The sequence below is a fragment of the Phodopus roborovskii genome, unplaced genomic scaffold (genome assembly GCF_943737965.1).
Source record: "Phodopus roborovskii unplaced genomic scaffold, PHOROB, whole genome shotgun sequence".
Lineage (NCBI taxonomy): Eukaryota > Metazoa > Chordata > Mammalia > Rodentia > Cricetidae > Phodopus > Phodopus roborovskii.
In genome coordinates, this window is record NW_026126618.1 from 8,449,734 (window position 1) to 8,463,455 (window position 13,722).

Below are 13,722 nucleotides of genomic sequence, written 5' to 3' on the forward strand. Positions count from 1 at the left end.
TTCGTTTCAAGGCTAGCTGTAAAGTTCATTCGTCCCCACGACCTTGGGTAAAGTCACCTCAGTTCCAAAATCTGTGACACCTACTAACCATCTCTTGAAGAGGAAGGGACATTACATGCTTGGATGCATACACACAGTAAATATTTTGTGATAATGTTTCATGGACCATGAACCTAACTTCTAAGCTTAGAAGAGTCGAGACAAAATGGTGGCCCGATTTCCTTGACCGCAGCTGCCCACAGAGCTATAGAGAAGAAATATGGTTCCCAGTTTCCACTCTGTGAAGGGGAAAGGCCATATTCCAACATCCCTCAACAGACTTAAGATAGAAATTTCAAATATTCCCCTCTCTCAAGCGTTGCCAGGGTGTGCCCACCTTTACCTCTCTGCCTGCCTCAAATCCTGCGTCATAAGACCCTTTGAGAACGTTCATGGGATATCTAGTTCTGGCAGGAATCCCTTCTCCTCACATAAAGCACCATGTCCACCCCAATTGGCTGTCGTCCTGGGCAACCAAGGACGCGGTGGGCACGCGGGGTGGGGGGAGGGGTCCCAGCTGGTATTTAAAGGCTGCCACTGCCCAGGCCCATTCAGTCCGGCCAGGACGGCGACGGTGAAGCACCTGGGTTGAGAGGGAGGAGCAAGGTAACAAGCCACCCCTGCCTCTCCCGTCCCCAGCCCGCGCCTCAGCTGAGGCAGGTGTGTGTGGGATCCGGGAGTGGCTCTCACAGCTCATCGCCCACCAACACCTTCCTCCCCCACCATCCTTACCCCACCCAAACCACCTGGGCAAGACAACCCAGGTGCGAAAGACAGTGATTCTGAAAGAAGAGCTAGCAAGTGGAGAAGAAAGAGGGGGATCCTTGCGAAGGCAGAAGACGAGGGCACAGGCACAAGCACGTGGTCCTAAGGACTCCAACTGAGGAGGCTCTTCTGATTGGGCATCAGATCTGGACGCCACCACTAAGACCTCGTGGAGATCCCTGAACCATGACCCAGACGGTCAATGAAAGGGAGGATCCCCTCAATCTGGGCGGCGGCGGCTGGGCATCCTCCATCCCATTGCGCACCTGGTCCTCCTACCATCGAAGGCAGAGGGGCTCTCAGATGTCCAAGCGGCGGTACCGCGATGGCCCCAAAGCTGAGTATGAGGCTACCAGGAAACAACCCAAGCAACAGCACAGCCCTGGCCCTTGGTTCCAACCACCTAGAGGGCCCTATTGGGCTGTGTACTCCAACTGGGGGCGCTGCGGAGGGCCCTGGCGCCCACCCCTGATGGCATTCCAGAGCCCCTTGTGCCCAGCACAGATGATCCGGGCCTATGGTCTGCTCCCACTCTGCCTTTGCTGCTGCTCCTGCTGGAATGGGCCCTGGAACCCCTGTTGGGAAAGACCCCAGGGCAGAAAGAAACGCTGGGGCCGCAGGGGCCGTGGCCTGCGCCGCCACCCTCGTCGCCCCTTCCCGAGGAACCCACCTATAGACCTGAGCAAGCTGCTGCGGCCAGTCAACCTTTACGGGTGGCGGGCACCTGGGATGAGAGCGCCCAGGAACACCACCCAGTTCATTATGAACCAGGTCTATGAAGATATGAGGCAGCAAGAGAAGCTGGAGCGCCAGCAGGCAGCCTTGAGAGCACAGCAAGCCCAGGCGAGCAGCACCACCCCGGGAGGCTCCACTACCAATGAGGCGCCTCACAGAGGCGTCGAGGAAGACTCGCAGTTGCCGGAAGATCTGTATGGCTTCATGCAGGATCCCTCTCTAACCTTAAGTCCTGCGCCAGTGCAGCAAATCCAGTCTCCCACCCCACAGCGGGGAGAGGAGGAGGAGAAAAATGATGATGATGAGTGTGACGAGGTTTGTGATGAAAAGGAGGAGAGCGAAGAGGAGGACCAGGAAGACAGAGAGACAGAGGATGAAGATGTGGATGAGGAAGAAGGCGAGGAGGCTGACAATGGGGAAGAAGGAGAAGAGAACCAAGAGGAAGAGATGATGTTGGAAGAGGCGGGGCTGCAGGAGGGAGAGCAGAGAGAGGAAGACAAATTCTTGCCTCTGGGAATGCCTTTGTCAGTCCTAGTAGGGGACGAAGAAGAGAGAGAGAACTTTATAAACTATGATTATTTAAGCCAAGAACAAATGATTCCCAATGTGCCAGAGGCAGATCTGTTTATGGTACCGGACATTAGCCATTAGTCATCGGGAAGGGAACTGAGAAACGAAACAGAACTGATTTGAGGCTAATACGGATTAACAACTTATTAAATACAAATTCAAAAGTGAGTTCCATTAATAAACATCAATGTAAACACCTTCGTTGGCCACTATAAAATATTTAAACATTGGTGTGTTTGTGTATGACTATGGGCGGGGGATGGGAAGATTTCAGATATATTTTACTGGAAACGATTAAAGGCCAAATATTTTATTACTACAGTTTGAATATTTTCATTTGCTATCTCCATTTTCAGACAACTGAGACTTGGTAGTTCCAATTTTTTGCAGTATCAAAAAACACAAATTTACACAGTAGCTTATGAGCTTGCAATAAACAGGTTTTTTTGTTTTTGTTTTGTTTTGTTTTGTTTCATTGTTGTGTGCTTAAGAAGCGTGCATGGTAGCCACTGAATATTTACCAGTGCTCATGTAAATGAGGGCACTTTGAACAATATTTCTCTGCAGCTGTAGATTTCCCACCTTCAGAATTCACTTTTGAGGGCTGTGTTTCGCTGACCCAGTTTGCAGTCTGGTGTGGCATTGCTCATCTATGTTCCTTGCTCCGCAGTGCTATGGATCTTCCTCAGAAGAACAGGAAGTTGCTTCTGTGGAACTGGTTATCTGCCATGGCCTCAGCAATCCATAGTCCATGCATGGAGAGGATTTCCCCATGGTCAGAAGTCAACTTGCACATCTAGTTAAGATCCAAGGTAACTGCAAACAACCGCACCTGGCTCAGAATTTGGAGCCTTGTTCATGCATATACTCCTTGCATACGTTCCGAGGAAATAGAAACATAGTTTTGCAGAGTGGATTAAAGACGTGATGGTGGCTTTTGCGGGGGTGGAATTATCTAATTTTGTTTCCCAGTTTGTCTTTAAAGAGGAGAGTAAAAAAAAAAAAAATGATGTACAAATATGTGCCCGTGTGAATAGTTTCTGATAATCTGTAAACAATTACCTATGGAGAATACATCTTCCAAATAGCAACTTTGGTTCCAACAGTTTTAAGAAGTAAAAACACGTGTTCCCCTAGTTGGGTAAGTTCTGCTGACAGCATTGTCCAGAGTCATGATAGATGAAGAATTTGAGAACAACGACTTCAAAATTCTACCTTGTCAGCTAGGCTTCTTAACTTGAAACGCTAAGTATTTGTTGGCTGATCAGAAAAGTTTCATGTTCTCTTTCTTGGATATTGATTTTTTTTACTCGCAGGACTATAACCTATTAAGTAATAAAATTATTTAAAATGTCCTCATTTGTATTTAAATATCACAGCTGTACTCGTGTCCAATAGGATGAAGAAGAAAAAAGAAAACTCCAAAGATTCCAAAAATCACACCAAACATTACAAATCACATCAGTAATTATTAAACATTTAATTGCAAGCAAAGGAAGTATTGATTTCTATATCATTCAGTTTTTAAATGCCCCACCAAATTGGTTTAAATCGGCTATCATATGCCTTCCTGTTGTAGTTACTATAGGAAGTATGTCTGTATAGGGAAAAAACCCTTTGCCCCTAATATTGGTCATTCCCTGTTTCAAATGCATATAACTTTCCATTCAAGACATTTGGGTTTGGATGTCTTTACAGCCTAATACCTGGAATTCTCAATTTTTTCTCATGATACTTCTTTTAAATTTAAAAATTCTAATTTTTTGTTATTTGCAAATTTTATCCATGTGATATATTAAGATCATATCCATTCCACTGAGTTTTCCCTCTTGGTTCCCTGGCACATCATCTTAACATCTACCCAACTTTGTGGCTTCCAGAAAACTAAATTCAGCACATTTTTAAAATCACTATTAGGGATTTCTTAGTCTTTGTCCTATTGCTACAAAGAGACACTATGACCAAGGCAATTCTTATAAGATCATTTAATTTGGGGTTTTCTTACAGCTTCAAAGGCTTATTCCATTATGACAGGGAGCAAGGTGACAGGCATGGCGGGGCAAGGTGCTAGAGAAGTAGTTGAGAGCTGAATCTTGATCTCGGGGGAGAGAGCACCTGGGACTATCATTGATTTTTAAGACCTCAAAACCCATCTCGGATGGCATATTTCCTCCAACAAGGCTACATCTAATCTTTCTAATAGTGCCACTTGCTTTTGACTAAGTATTCAAATCTATGAGTCTACAGTGTATGGGAGGCCTTCTGACTCAACCACCACCACAGGGATGTAAGCAATTGTTCAGGAGTTTGCACTATAATCTAGGGAATGACATTCAGTAGTTACTGGACTACTATTACTTTTGTTCACTACACAATGGGGAAAATAATGGCCCAATGATGATCAAAAAAAAAATACCCTTTCATGTGAAGGGACACCATGAAAGCTCAATTCTAAGGAAGCCTTAGAGTGAGGCTGAGGTATTTACTGCATGTCTGGGGGTGGGAAGATCGGAGTCTAAGCTGTCCAGCATCTGGGAGGAGCAACTGAGGAACTGAGGACTGGAGGATGAAACAGACAATGAGAAGCAAAAGAGGTAGACAGACACCACATCACCTACTCAGTCCCTGTGCTTATCTAAAGCTTTTGAAAGACATGAGCGAAACTTAAGGCAAAACTAGTTACTGGTGACTCCCCAGCTGAATTCGTTTTATAAGCTGACACTGTGATGATACCATAAGCTAATAGGAAACAATGAGACTGTCTGGAGAATTGGAGTGATTGCCTCCACAGTACACCCATCATTACACATTTCATATAGCAGGCCACCACACACTACCATGCAATGAAGTGTGTTAAGTTTGCTTAGCATGATTGTTGCACTTCCTTCTTACTACCCATTCTGGAACTCCTCAAGGCTTACTCAGGAAACTTAGGGATGGTTCAGTAGGCCTGAGTACCATGTGGCTCGAAGTAGTTTATATTTAGAGGTAAGGTGTAGTGGAAAGAAAAAAAATATCTCAAGGAAGCTCATTGTCAACAGGTTGACCTATGTGGGTTTGAGATTAGAATGGTCTAGTTCTCGAATATTCAAGACAGCATATAGAAAGAGAAATCCTGTCTTGAAAAACAGAAGGAGATGGGGAGGAAGAAGAAAAAGAAGTGTGTTAAGATTTTCAGAACAATTTATATATGATATTGCACATACTCCAGTATTTTCTGCTTCTAGCCATGGAATCACAGAATTTATTTTTTCTCCACAGTAGCTAAACATTCTGTAGGAATGTTAGTTTTCTGAGAAGGGTAAGCATATTTGACATTCACAAATCAACTTTGAGCTCTGAATATGATTTAATATAAAATATATAACTCTGTACATAAAAATGACATTATTTCCAACACATTGAGTTTCATTAAATGGAGGGAAACAACGTAACTGGTGTCTTGCCAGCTTCATTTACTATACTTATCTGGGAAATTATATAAGCATCATTTATAGGTATTTACTGAGAAGAGAGTAGATGAGACAAAAAGATGGCTTCCTTAATTGTAATTTGGAATTGCTCATAATAACACAATAATTCTAGAGTGAATATGTTTGTATCAGTCAGGTGTATACTAATGGAAAATATATATTTGTATGTAACACTTCTGATTCAGATTGTCTGGATATGCCAAATAAGAATCAGGAGTTTAGTACTAGCTGTTTTGTGTTGCTTAATTTTGCATAATTAATGGGGCAGTATTCAAAATCAAAGTTAGCTGATAGGAGAGATGAGAAAGTATTGGTCACATCATAAGAACTCCTGGATTATGTTACCCTAGTGCCTACATGACATGTGTCAGTAGTGATAACACTCCACTATCACAGAGAATTACTGTTAAGAACAAATGCCCAATATTTATGGGTTTAATTATGGCCAGTAAATCATATAAATTACAATATGCTGAACTATATTTTATGGCCCAAGTTATGACGCTTGAATTCTGAATGTTACAAAAGTCTAATAAAGTCCAGGAAATATTATTCCATCATAACATAACCAAAAAATAAGCTCAAGCATGTTTAAACTTGAAATCTAGTTTAGCATTTGGTAAAATTATTCAAATGAAAAGGCCCAGTGCTTTGACATTTAAGGTAAATTTCATGAACCAACTGAATAACTGCAGTTACATGCACTGAAGAAAGCTTGAGGAATCTCATGTTTTATGCATCTTAAAATTATGTCATTTACTGGTAGTGTGACCTTAGAGAGGTTAGAACAAATTATGACTTTTAGTTTTCCTCACCTATGTTATTTACATGAAATCTAGTAAGATTATTCAAACTAAGTGACCAATATTTATTAAATACAAAGAATGGTAATATCAATACATGGTAGTTTTAATATTCAATAATTTTCAGTAAGACTATTGACATGTATTATGTAAATACTAGTAACTTGCTGCTGATTAAAACTAATACTATGAAATTTCTCAATGAACAGAATGGTTGGTTGGCTCTGTCCTATTTTTCCTAGTAAAAACAATCAAATGCCTAGCTCAGAACTTAATACACTATTGTACAGAATAGGAGAACAATTCACATTTCTATAGTTGTATCCATTCCCCAAATGACATTTCCTGTTCATTACTATGCAAATTCCCCTCCCTCTATTGAATGATCTGTCCTTTATTTTTAGAGCTGATATTGTATTTTGATAATTGGTGCTAAGATTTCTCCATTATGTTCTATATGAACATGAGATATTAGAATGCATTGGTTTCCAAAACTAAGATGGTATTTGAAGGAAGCATTTAAATTAATACTTGTTAAATGGTTTGTGTAAGTTATATAAAGACAACTGAACACATTAACAATAATATATATGCTTTTATAAAAGGCTTAAATTATTACATATTTTGGGTAGAAAATACCCAAGTAAAATAGTCTAATTTTATTACTTCTTCTTAATAATTACAACAAACATTCACTTGAAAATATTCATGAGGGGCTAGAGAGATGTCTCAGTGGATAAGAACACTGGCTGTTCTTCCAGGGGAGAGGACCTGAGCTTAATTCCCAGCACCAACATGGCAGCTCACAACTGTCTGTAACTCCAGTTCCAGGGGATCTGACACCTTCACACCAATGAACATAAAAATGAATTTAAATAAACTATTTAAAAAATACTCATAACTCTATAGGTAATGTAAGTTTGCAAAGTTACAACATCATTTGTAAGATAATGGTTGGAAATTCTGTTTCTGTTACACTTTAAAAATTCATTATATAGATTCAGTGAAAATGATGAATATCATTATCCAGCATGAGACTATAGAACAAATCAAAAACATTTGAGCACATAGAAGGTCTTTTGCATACATTATCAATTTTAAGCATATAACCACCCTCACAATTAATGTTTTACTTACTAGATGCATATGAAGGAAATTTTACATGAGAAAATAGCTTCCGGTTTCCAGTTGTACATTTAGAGATCAGAATTGTAGGTATGATTTCTTACTTAAATATACTTCTCTGTAGCCAATTTAGAACTTTATCAAAAAATGTGTTTAGTAAACTATAGGCCATATATTTATAACACACACACAGAGAGAGAGAGAGAGAGAGAGAGAGAGAGAGAGAGAGAGAGAGAGAGAGAGAGAGAGACCCTACATCAATAAACAGAAATGTAAATGGAAGAAGTTGAAAAGGAAGGAAAGGAGAAAAGTATGGAGGTAAATAAAACAATTTAGAAATAACCTAAGTTTGATTTGAATTCTAAGTAGCAAAACAAATGGTCTTTTCCATATGAGACCAACACAAATGGCACCCAAGAGATGTACCAACATTCCTACCTTCTGTCCACATACATAAAAGTTTATGTCATGTGCAAGGTTGATTCTCTCAGGCTTCTAGATAGAGGTCAATGTTTATTCTTCTCATGTAGACAAGTAAAATTAAAGGTGATCTTTGGGGGGAGAAACAAAGGAAAAAATAATTAAGATATATTCATCTACTTTCATACATTTGGTGTAGAGATACTTATAATTATTTTATTACTGGGAAAACAGAAGGAGGATTAGAGACAAATATATTGCTGAAACAAACTTCACTTTATTTTTTTGGGAACTCATCTTTTTATTTCAGAATATATTCAGTATTTAGCATGTAGACATTCTTTTTTTTAATCATTATATATAGATACATGCATGCACGAACCGAGCTCTGCACACAGGCGACTTCCTCCTACAGGAATACTGACATTGAGAAGGTTGTCCAAGCAGACAGTCTGACCTTCAGGTGATAAAGAGCTATAGATTGTTACAGAACAGCAGTCTTCCATAACTAACTCTGATAACTTTGAACTTTTTCTTCTGTAAGCTTTCCGGTAATGAGAAAGGACTATTTCGCCATGGTAGAGGATTACTCCCATGAGCGAGTCTCCCTTTAAATGAGAAGCTGTTCTCGCTTTGCTTTCGAATTACTCACTTGTGACTGTAAAGTTTTACATGATAAATGACCCTAAATCAAATGCTTACAGATGGTTGTGTTTAAAAGTCATAGGTCTAAGAGAATCTGTGATCTCATTTTATGTAAACCATCCTCAGATACTTCCCACATGAAGGACACTTGCAGAGGTATGTCTTGCCTGCTGAAAGTCATAGCCTAATTTCCATCCATGAGAAATCTCAGGGGTGGTGGACATGGCTCAGTAAAGTACTTGCCTCACTGAGTTCAGATCCCCAATACCTATATAAAAAGCTGGGTGCATATATATGTGTGTATATATATCTGAAACCCCAGGCCTGGACAGGAAGAGATAGCCAACTACTGATGAGCTCCACATTCTGAGGTGAGTTAGCATGCCTCAAACGAGCAAAGACAAGAACTCTCTCTCTGTGTCTCTCTCTCTCTGTCTCTGTCTCTGTATTTCTCTCAACTCTCTCTCTCTCTCTCTCACACACACACACACACACACACACACACACACACACACACACACTAAATTCAATGGGCTTTTGTACATCAATTTGCCCCAAATTTTCTCTAAGGAAAAATACAAAATAAAGGTAATATATTTTAAATAAAGATGTGAGGTATTTAAAATATCTTTTATAGACACCTCACAAGCTAGACCACTGCTTCTTGGGCATGTGTCCCTATACATTTTCCTGCTAGGTTTCTATATTCTGAAATGGTTCCTTTGACAATGCTTTTAAAATAGATTGTTCTGGATTTAGGACACAGATTCCAGGATACAAGAGTCACATCTCATGATCTGAATGCTGAATTTTGAGTCAGCTTAATATTGCTACCTCACACTAAGTTAATGCTGTACGCATTGTGACTTAGGAATTATAATACAGCAATTGCTCTCTAAGAAGAGAATCAAGTAGGCATAGCCGTGACACAAGCCGGGCAAATACTATCGTGCATTTTCATTTCTCCAGCCTGTTCAAGTCTTATACTTCTTCTTGCACATTTTAGACACATGAATTGGCAGGTATGAAGCTATCGGTGCTATTGATGTTGCCGTACTCTGCCATTTTTCACATGGCATTTGAAGTATTTATGATGGACAGTTCTTGCTTTTTTTTGGATAGTTCTTGCTTATGGATATATTTATATTTTCACATGTATTTTTAGTTCAATTAATTTAAAATTTTGCCTATATAATTTACTATTTCTTGAAATGCTTCAATTATATCAAAAACACCATTAATAATTGCTACCAAAGTCAGAAATCCAATACTCCATATGCAGTTAGGGGTTTTGTGTTTTGTTAACTTCTTATTAGTGGTAGACTTTCCTTGAACTGGGAGATCATAATACGGACTGCCAAAATGAAGTTAAGATGAAATCTCTTCATAGACTATGTATTTTTTTTCCAAAACCAGTGTTCTCAGTTCAACACATAAATAAAATGTTAATATCTTTCTCTCTTCTTTAAAATGTTACGTGGTCTCAAACTACTTTCTGCACAAATGTCTAAATGGAAAATATTGTTGACAGAACTGGCTCTTTGACTCACCTGATCTAAGAAATGTTCCCTGGCTCAGTAAACAGCTGCCACCTAGTGGCCGTGGTACATGTTACATATGGATTTCTGCTATTTACAATAGCATTCTTGAAAGGCAGCACAGATTAGATGGGTCATGTTCTTTATGCATCAGTCACCATTAACTAATAACTCATCCACAGGGGTAATAAATTGTCACATTCTGGTAACTGTGGATTTCCTAATTTAATCTTAATAAACAGCTCATTCAGGAAAAAAATCCACATAACCCATTAATACACATAAAATTTTGTAATTATAGTGACAAAATGTACAATAATAATATTTTTATTTAAATATATTGCTGTGTGACACCATAGATTTTTTTTAATCCAAAAATAAGATAACGGCGGGGCATTGGTGGTGCACACTTTTAACCTGAGCACTCAGGAGGTAGAGATGGCAGATCTCTGTGAGTTCGAGGCCAGCCTTGTCTAAAGAGCAAGTCCCAGGACAGGACAGGCTCCAAAGCAATACAGAGAAACCCTGTCTAGAAAAAACAAAACCAAAACAAACAAACAAGCAAACAAAAGGTGTGGATAAAATATGGAAGGAAAATGGAAGTTTAACAAAATCATTAGATTTGTGTTTATTTTAGATTTTTGCATAGATTTTTTATGTAATTACATTAACTTTATCTACTTAGATTTTATATAAAGAATTTTCCTTGTGAATCTGCTGCTTCTCTTCTGAGATGCAGGCCACTATTTATCATGTCTTTCACTAACAGTGTGTATATGTTTTTTTTTTCTTTTAATGGTGTCAGTAAGAAAGACAATTCACAAATTTGTGATTTATATGCTTAAATAAGAAATACAAATTTGGAAACTACATAATGCTTAACACCTTAATCTTAAGGAATAAAAAAATAACAGTATGTGTACTTCCTTTGACCTTCTTTTAAGAGAGAGAAATTTGTGCTGGCCACCTCTGGGACCTGAACATCATTTAATTCATTAATGGTGCCAGCCACTAATTAGAACAACAGCTTACTAAGGGAAGCAACAAACCCACTTGTTTGTAGCTGGTTGGACAAACAGTAATTGATATTTTTATTACTGCCCTATTTTCAGCTCTTAGCAGCTGTTTAATGCAGTGTTAGGGGAATGCACATATGCCTGACATGGAATCTCTGTGCTTACATGGTTCTTGGCAATGCATTCAGCCCAGAGCCCCTTGAGCAAGAACAGACACTAGCTTTCCATGATCTTCATATCCTACCTCATGGATACTTTGTGAGCCGTGGTCAGTTTTCTATGGCTCCATTCCTTCTTCTTGCAAAGTCTAAAGGGCAGAAAGTGGATTGTGGATCATCTATTTGTAGTGTTGAATTCTGTAATGATATCAATGTTTATGGAGCATAGAGAAATTAAAATAAATACATGAAACAAATGGTGATCATTAACTAGTTCTAACAGGGGAGCGTAATGACTTACTCCAGTGCAAACTAGTCCACTTAGATAGGATAAATAAGGACAGGGAAATGTAGGCGGGGCTATCAACCACATCTCTGGCATTCCAAAGCCTTAGTATGGTCCTTGTAAATAAACAGATTTTTTACAGGAAATAAAAATAAAATTTATAGCTGTAAGAAGCAATTCCTGACTCCACAATCTTTTTTTTTACATGTTGTTTTTTAAATTTTAAAATAATATTTTCTAATTTACATACTAATCCCAGTTCCTACTCACTCTACTCCTCCTGCTCTCCCCACCTTTCCCCCACCCCACCCCATCCATTCCTCAGAGAGGGTAAGGCTTCCCATGGGGAGTCAACAATGTCTGCCATCACTTTGAGACAGGACCTTGCCACCCCCCATATCTATGCTGAGCAAGGTATCTCTCCAAGAAGAATGGGCTCCCAAAAGACAGTTTAAACACTAGGGATCATTCCTGGTCCCACTGCCAATAGCCTCACAATCTTAGTGACCAATGACCATGAAATAATCATGAAAATGGCCCTATTTGAAAACACTCAGAATGACACTCCTTCCCAGAATGCATTCAAAAAGGCATGTTGATATTAATGTTCCTGGTGTAGAACTTTCGGTCAAAACTTACTTTGTTCTATGTTCACTTTACCAAACACTTACCTTGGGTGAAACTTTTTACTACTTATATATTCTTAGTTCACCAATGAAAAGACCCAAGCTAGGAACTACTGAAAGACTTGCCTTGACCATATGGCTACTAGATGTCAGTTTGGAAAACTCTGCTTTGTTCGCTAAAGTCATTAGTTCCCATTCTGAAGTGGAGAGGATGTGGATCAAATGTTAGTCATTTCAGATTATTCAAGTATGCAATTTTCATTCAATATTTAAAGCCACAGTGCATTTTTAGTCATACTGTGTATTGTAATGCTGTCTTTGCAAAGTGCTGAGTCTCTGTAATTGAAGTCCAAAGGTTTTATGATAAATTATTTATAGAATGAGATATTTTTAAAAAGAGGGAAATAAGGAGCAGAGTGCCAAATTGTCGTGGCACATCATTAAGAGAGGTTTCTTGGCCTTGTTCCCCTTTCTTCTAAGGTGAAAGTAAAGCAATCACTCTAATTGAGAAGTCCTTAATTCTCTAAAGTAAGATGTAGCCATCACTAATGGAAGTGGATGAAATGGAGAGTCGCTGGCTACCAGAGAAAAGGAGCTGTGTAGTCATCTCTAGAAATAAATAAAATCCAAGAAAGAAGTAAACACTGTATTTTCAGGAGGTCAGGAAAAGACAGCAAGAGGAAGAGTTGAAGTGCCAACTGAGAATGTTTGGCCTGGGGAAAGAATCAGAAATTCCAGTGGGAAGAATTAAAACTAAAAAGCACCACAGATTTAACTTGAAAAAGAAACTTAGTTATAACATTCCTCCTAGTTTACTGGGAGTATGCAACTGAACATTAATATATTTAATATCTACCCATCAGAAGGTATCTATTAGAAGTAGTTTTGTAAACATAAAATGAAAGAAGGCACAATACATATATTCACAAAAGATTCACAAACAATGATTAGAGCCTTAGAAAAATCAACCTAATTCATTTTAAAAATACTGTTATTTGTTCTTTTAAAATTCCATACACATGTACAAAGTATGCTTCTCATATCTGTCTACTATGACTCCCATCCACCTTCCCTCTTGCATCCAAGGCTGGGCCACTCCCAACTTCATGCCCATTTTTGTTGTCAATAACTATGAATTCAGTTAGTGTTTCTCAGATATGCATGGGTGTGTGGCTGTCCACAAGGTATGGGCTTATCAATATCCACATCCTTGAAGAAATATGACTTTTCTTCTCACAGATGACAGCAACTGCCCACAGCTTATAAGAATGGGGTTTTGGAGACATATCACACATCCAACTTGTAATTTCAGCTGGCTTGACCCTATGTAGATTTTATCATAGATCGCTCCAGTGACTTTATGTGTTCAACATCTATGTCATGTCCAGAAGTCAGCATTTCAACATCTCTTCTAACTTTCTTCTGGAATGTTCCCTGAGTCTTGAATGCTAAGAGGTTGATACAGATGCTCCTTCCACATCTGAGCACTGACAGTTACTTATACTTAGTACTTTGACAATTTA

The 13,722-nt window shown here is 39.0% G+C and overlaps 1 protein-coding gene and 1 long non-coding RNA gene across 2 annotated transcripts in view; both read left to right on the forward strand.

Moving 5' to 3' along the window:
* The first annotated feature begins 488 nt into the window (after positions 1–488).
* The window catches only part of LOC127237914 (uncharacterized), a 35,988-nt gene continuing 22,754 nt past the window's right edge, over positions 489–13,722 (forward strand). The window contains exons 1-2 of the long non-coding RNA XR_007835886.1: positions 489–645; positions 2,780–2,921. This is a non-coding gene — a long non-coding RNA (uncharacterized LOC127237914). The remainder of the gene's footprint in view (positions 646–2,779; positions 2,922–13,722) is intronic.
* Positions 575–2,307, forward strand: Ccer1 (coiled-coil glutamate rich protein 1). The gene has a single exon (XM_051206336.1). The coding sequence runs from the start codon at positions 991–993 to the stop codon at positions 2,188–2,190; it is 1,200 nt and encodes a 399-aa protein (XP_051062293.1). The 5' UTR covers positions 575–990; the 3' UTR covers positions 2,191–2,307.

What these genes read in the sequence shown, in the direction of transcription:
- Ccer1 (XM_051206336.1), top strand. Translation starts at nt 991, where the DNA reads ATGACCCAGACGGTCAATGAAAGGGAGGATCCCCTCAATCTGGGCGGC.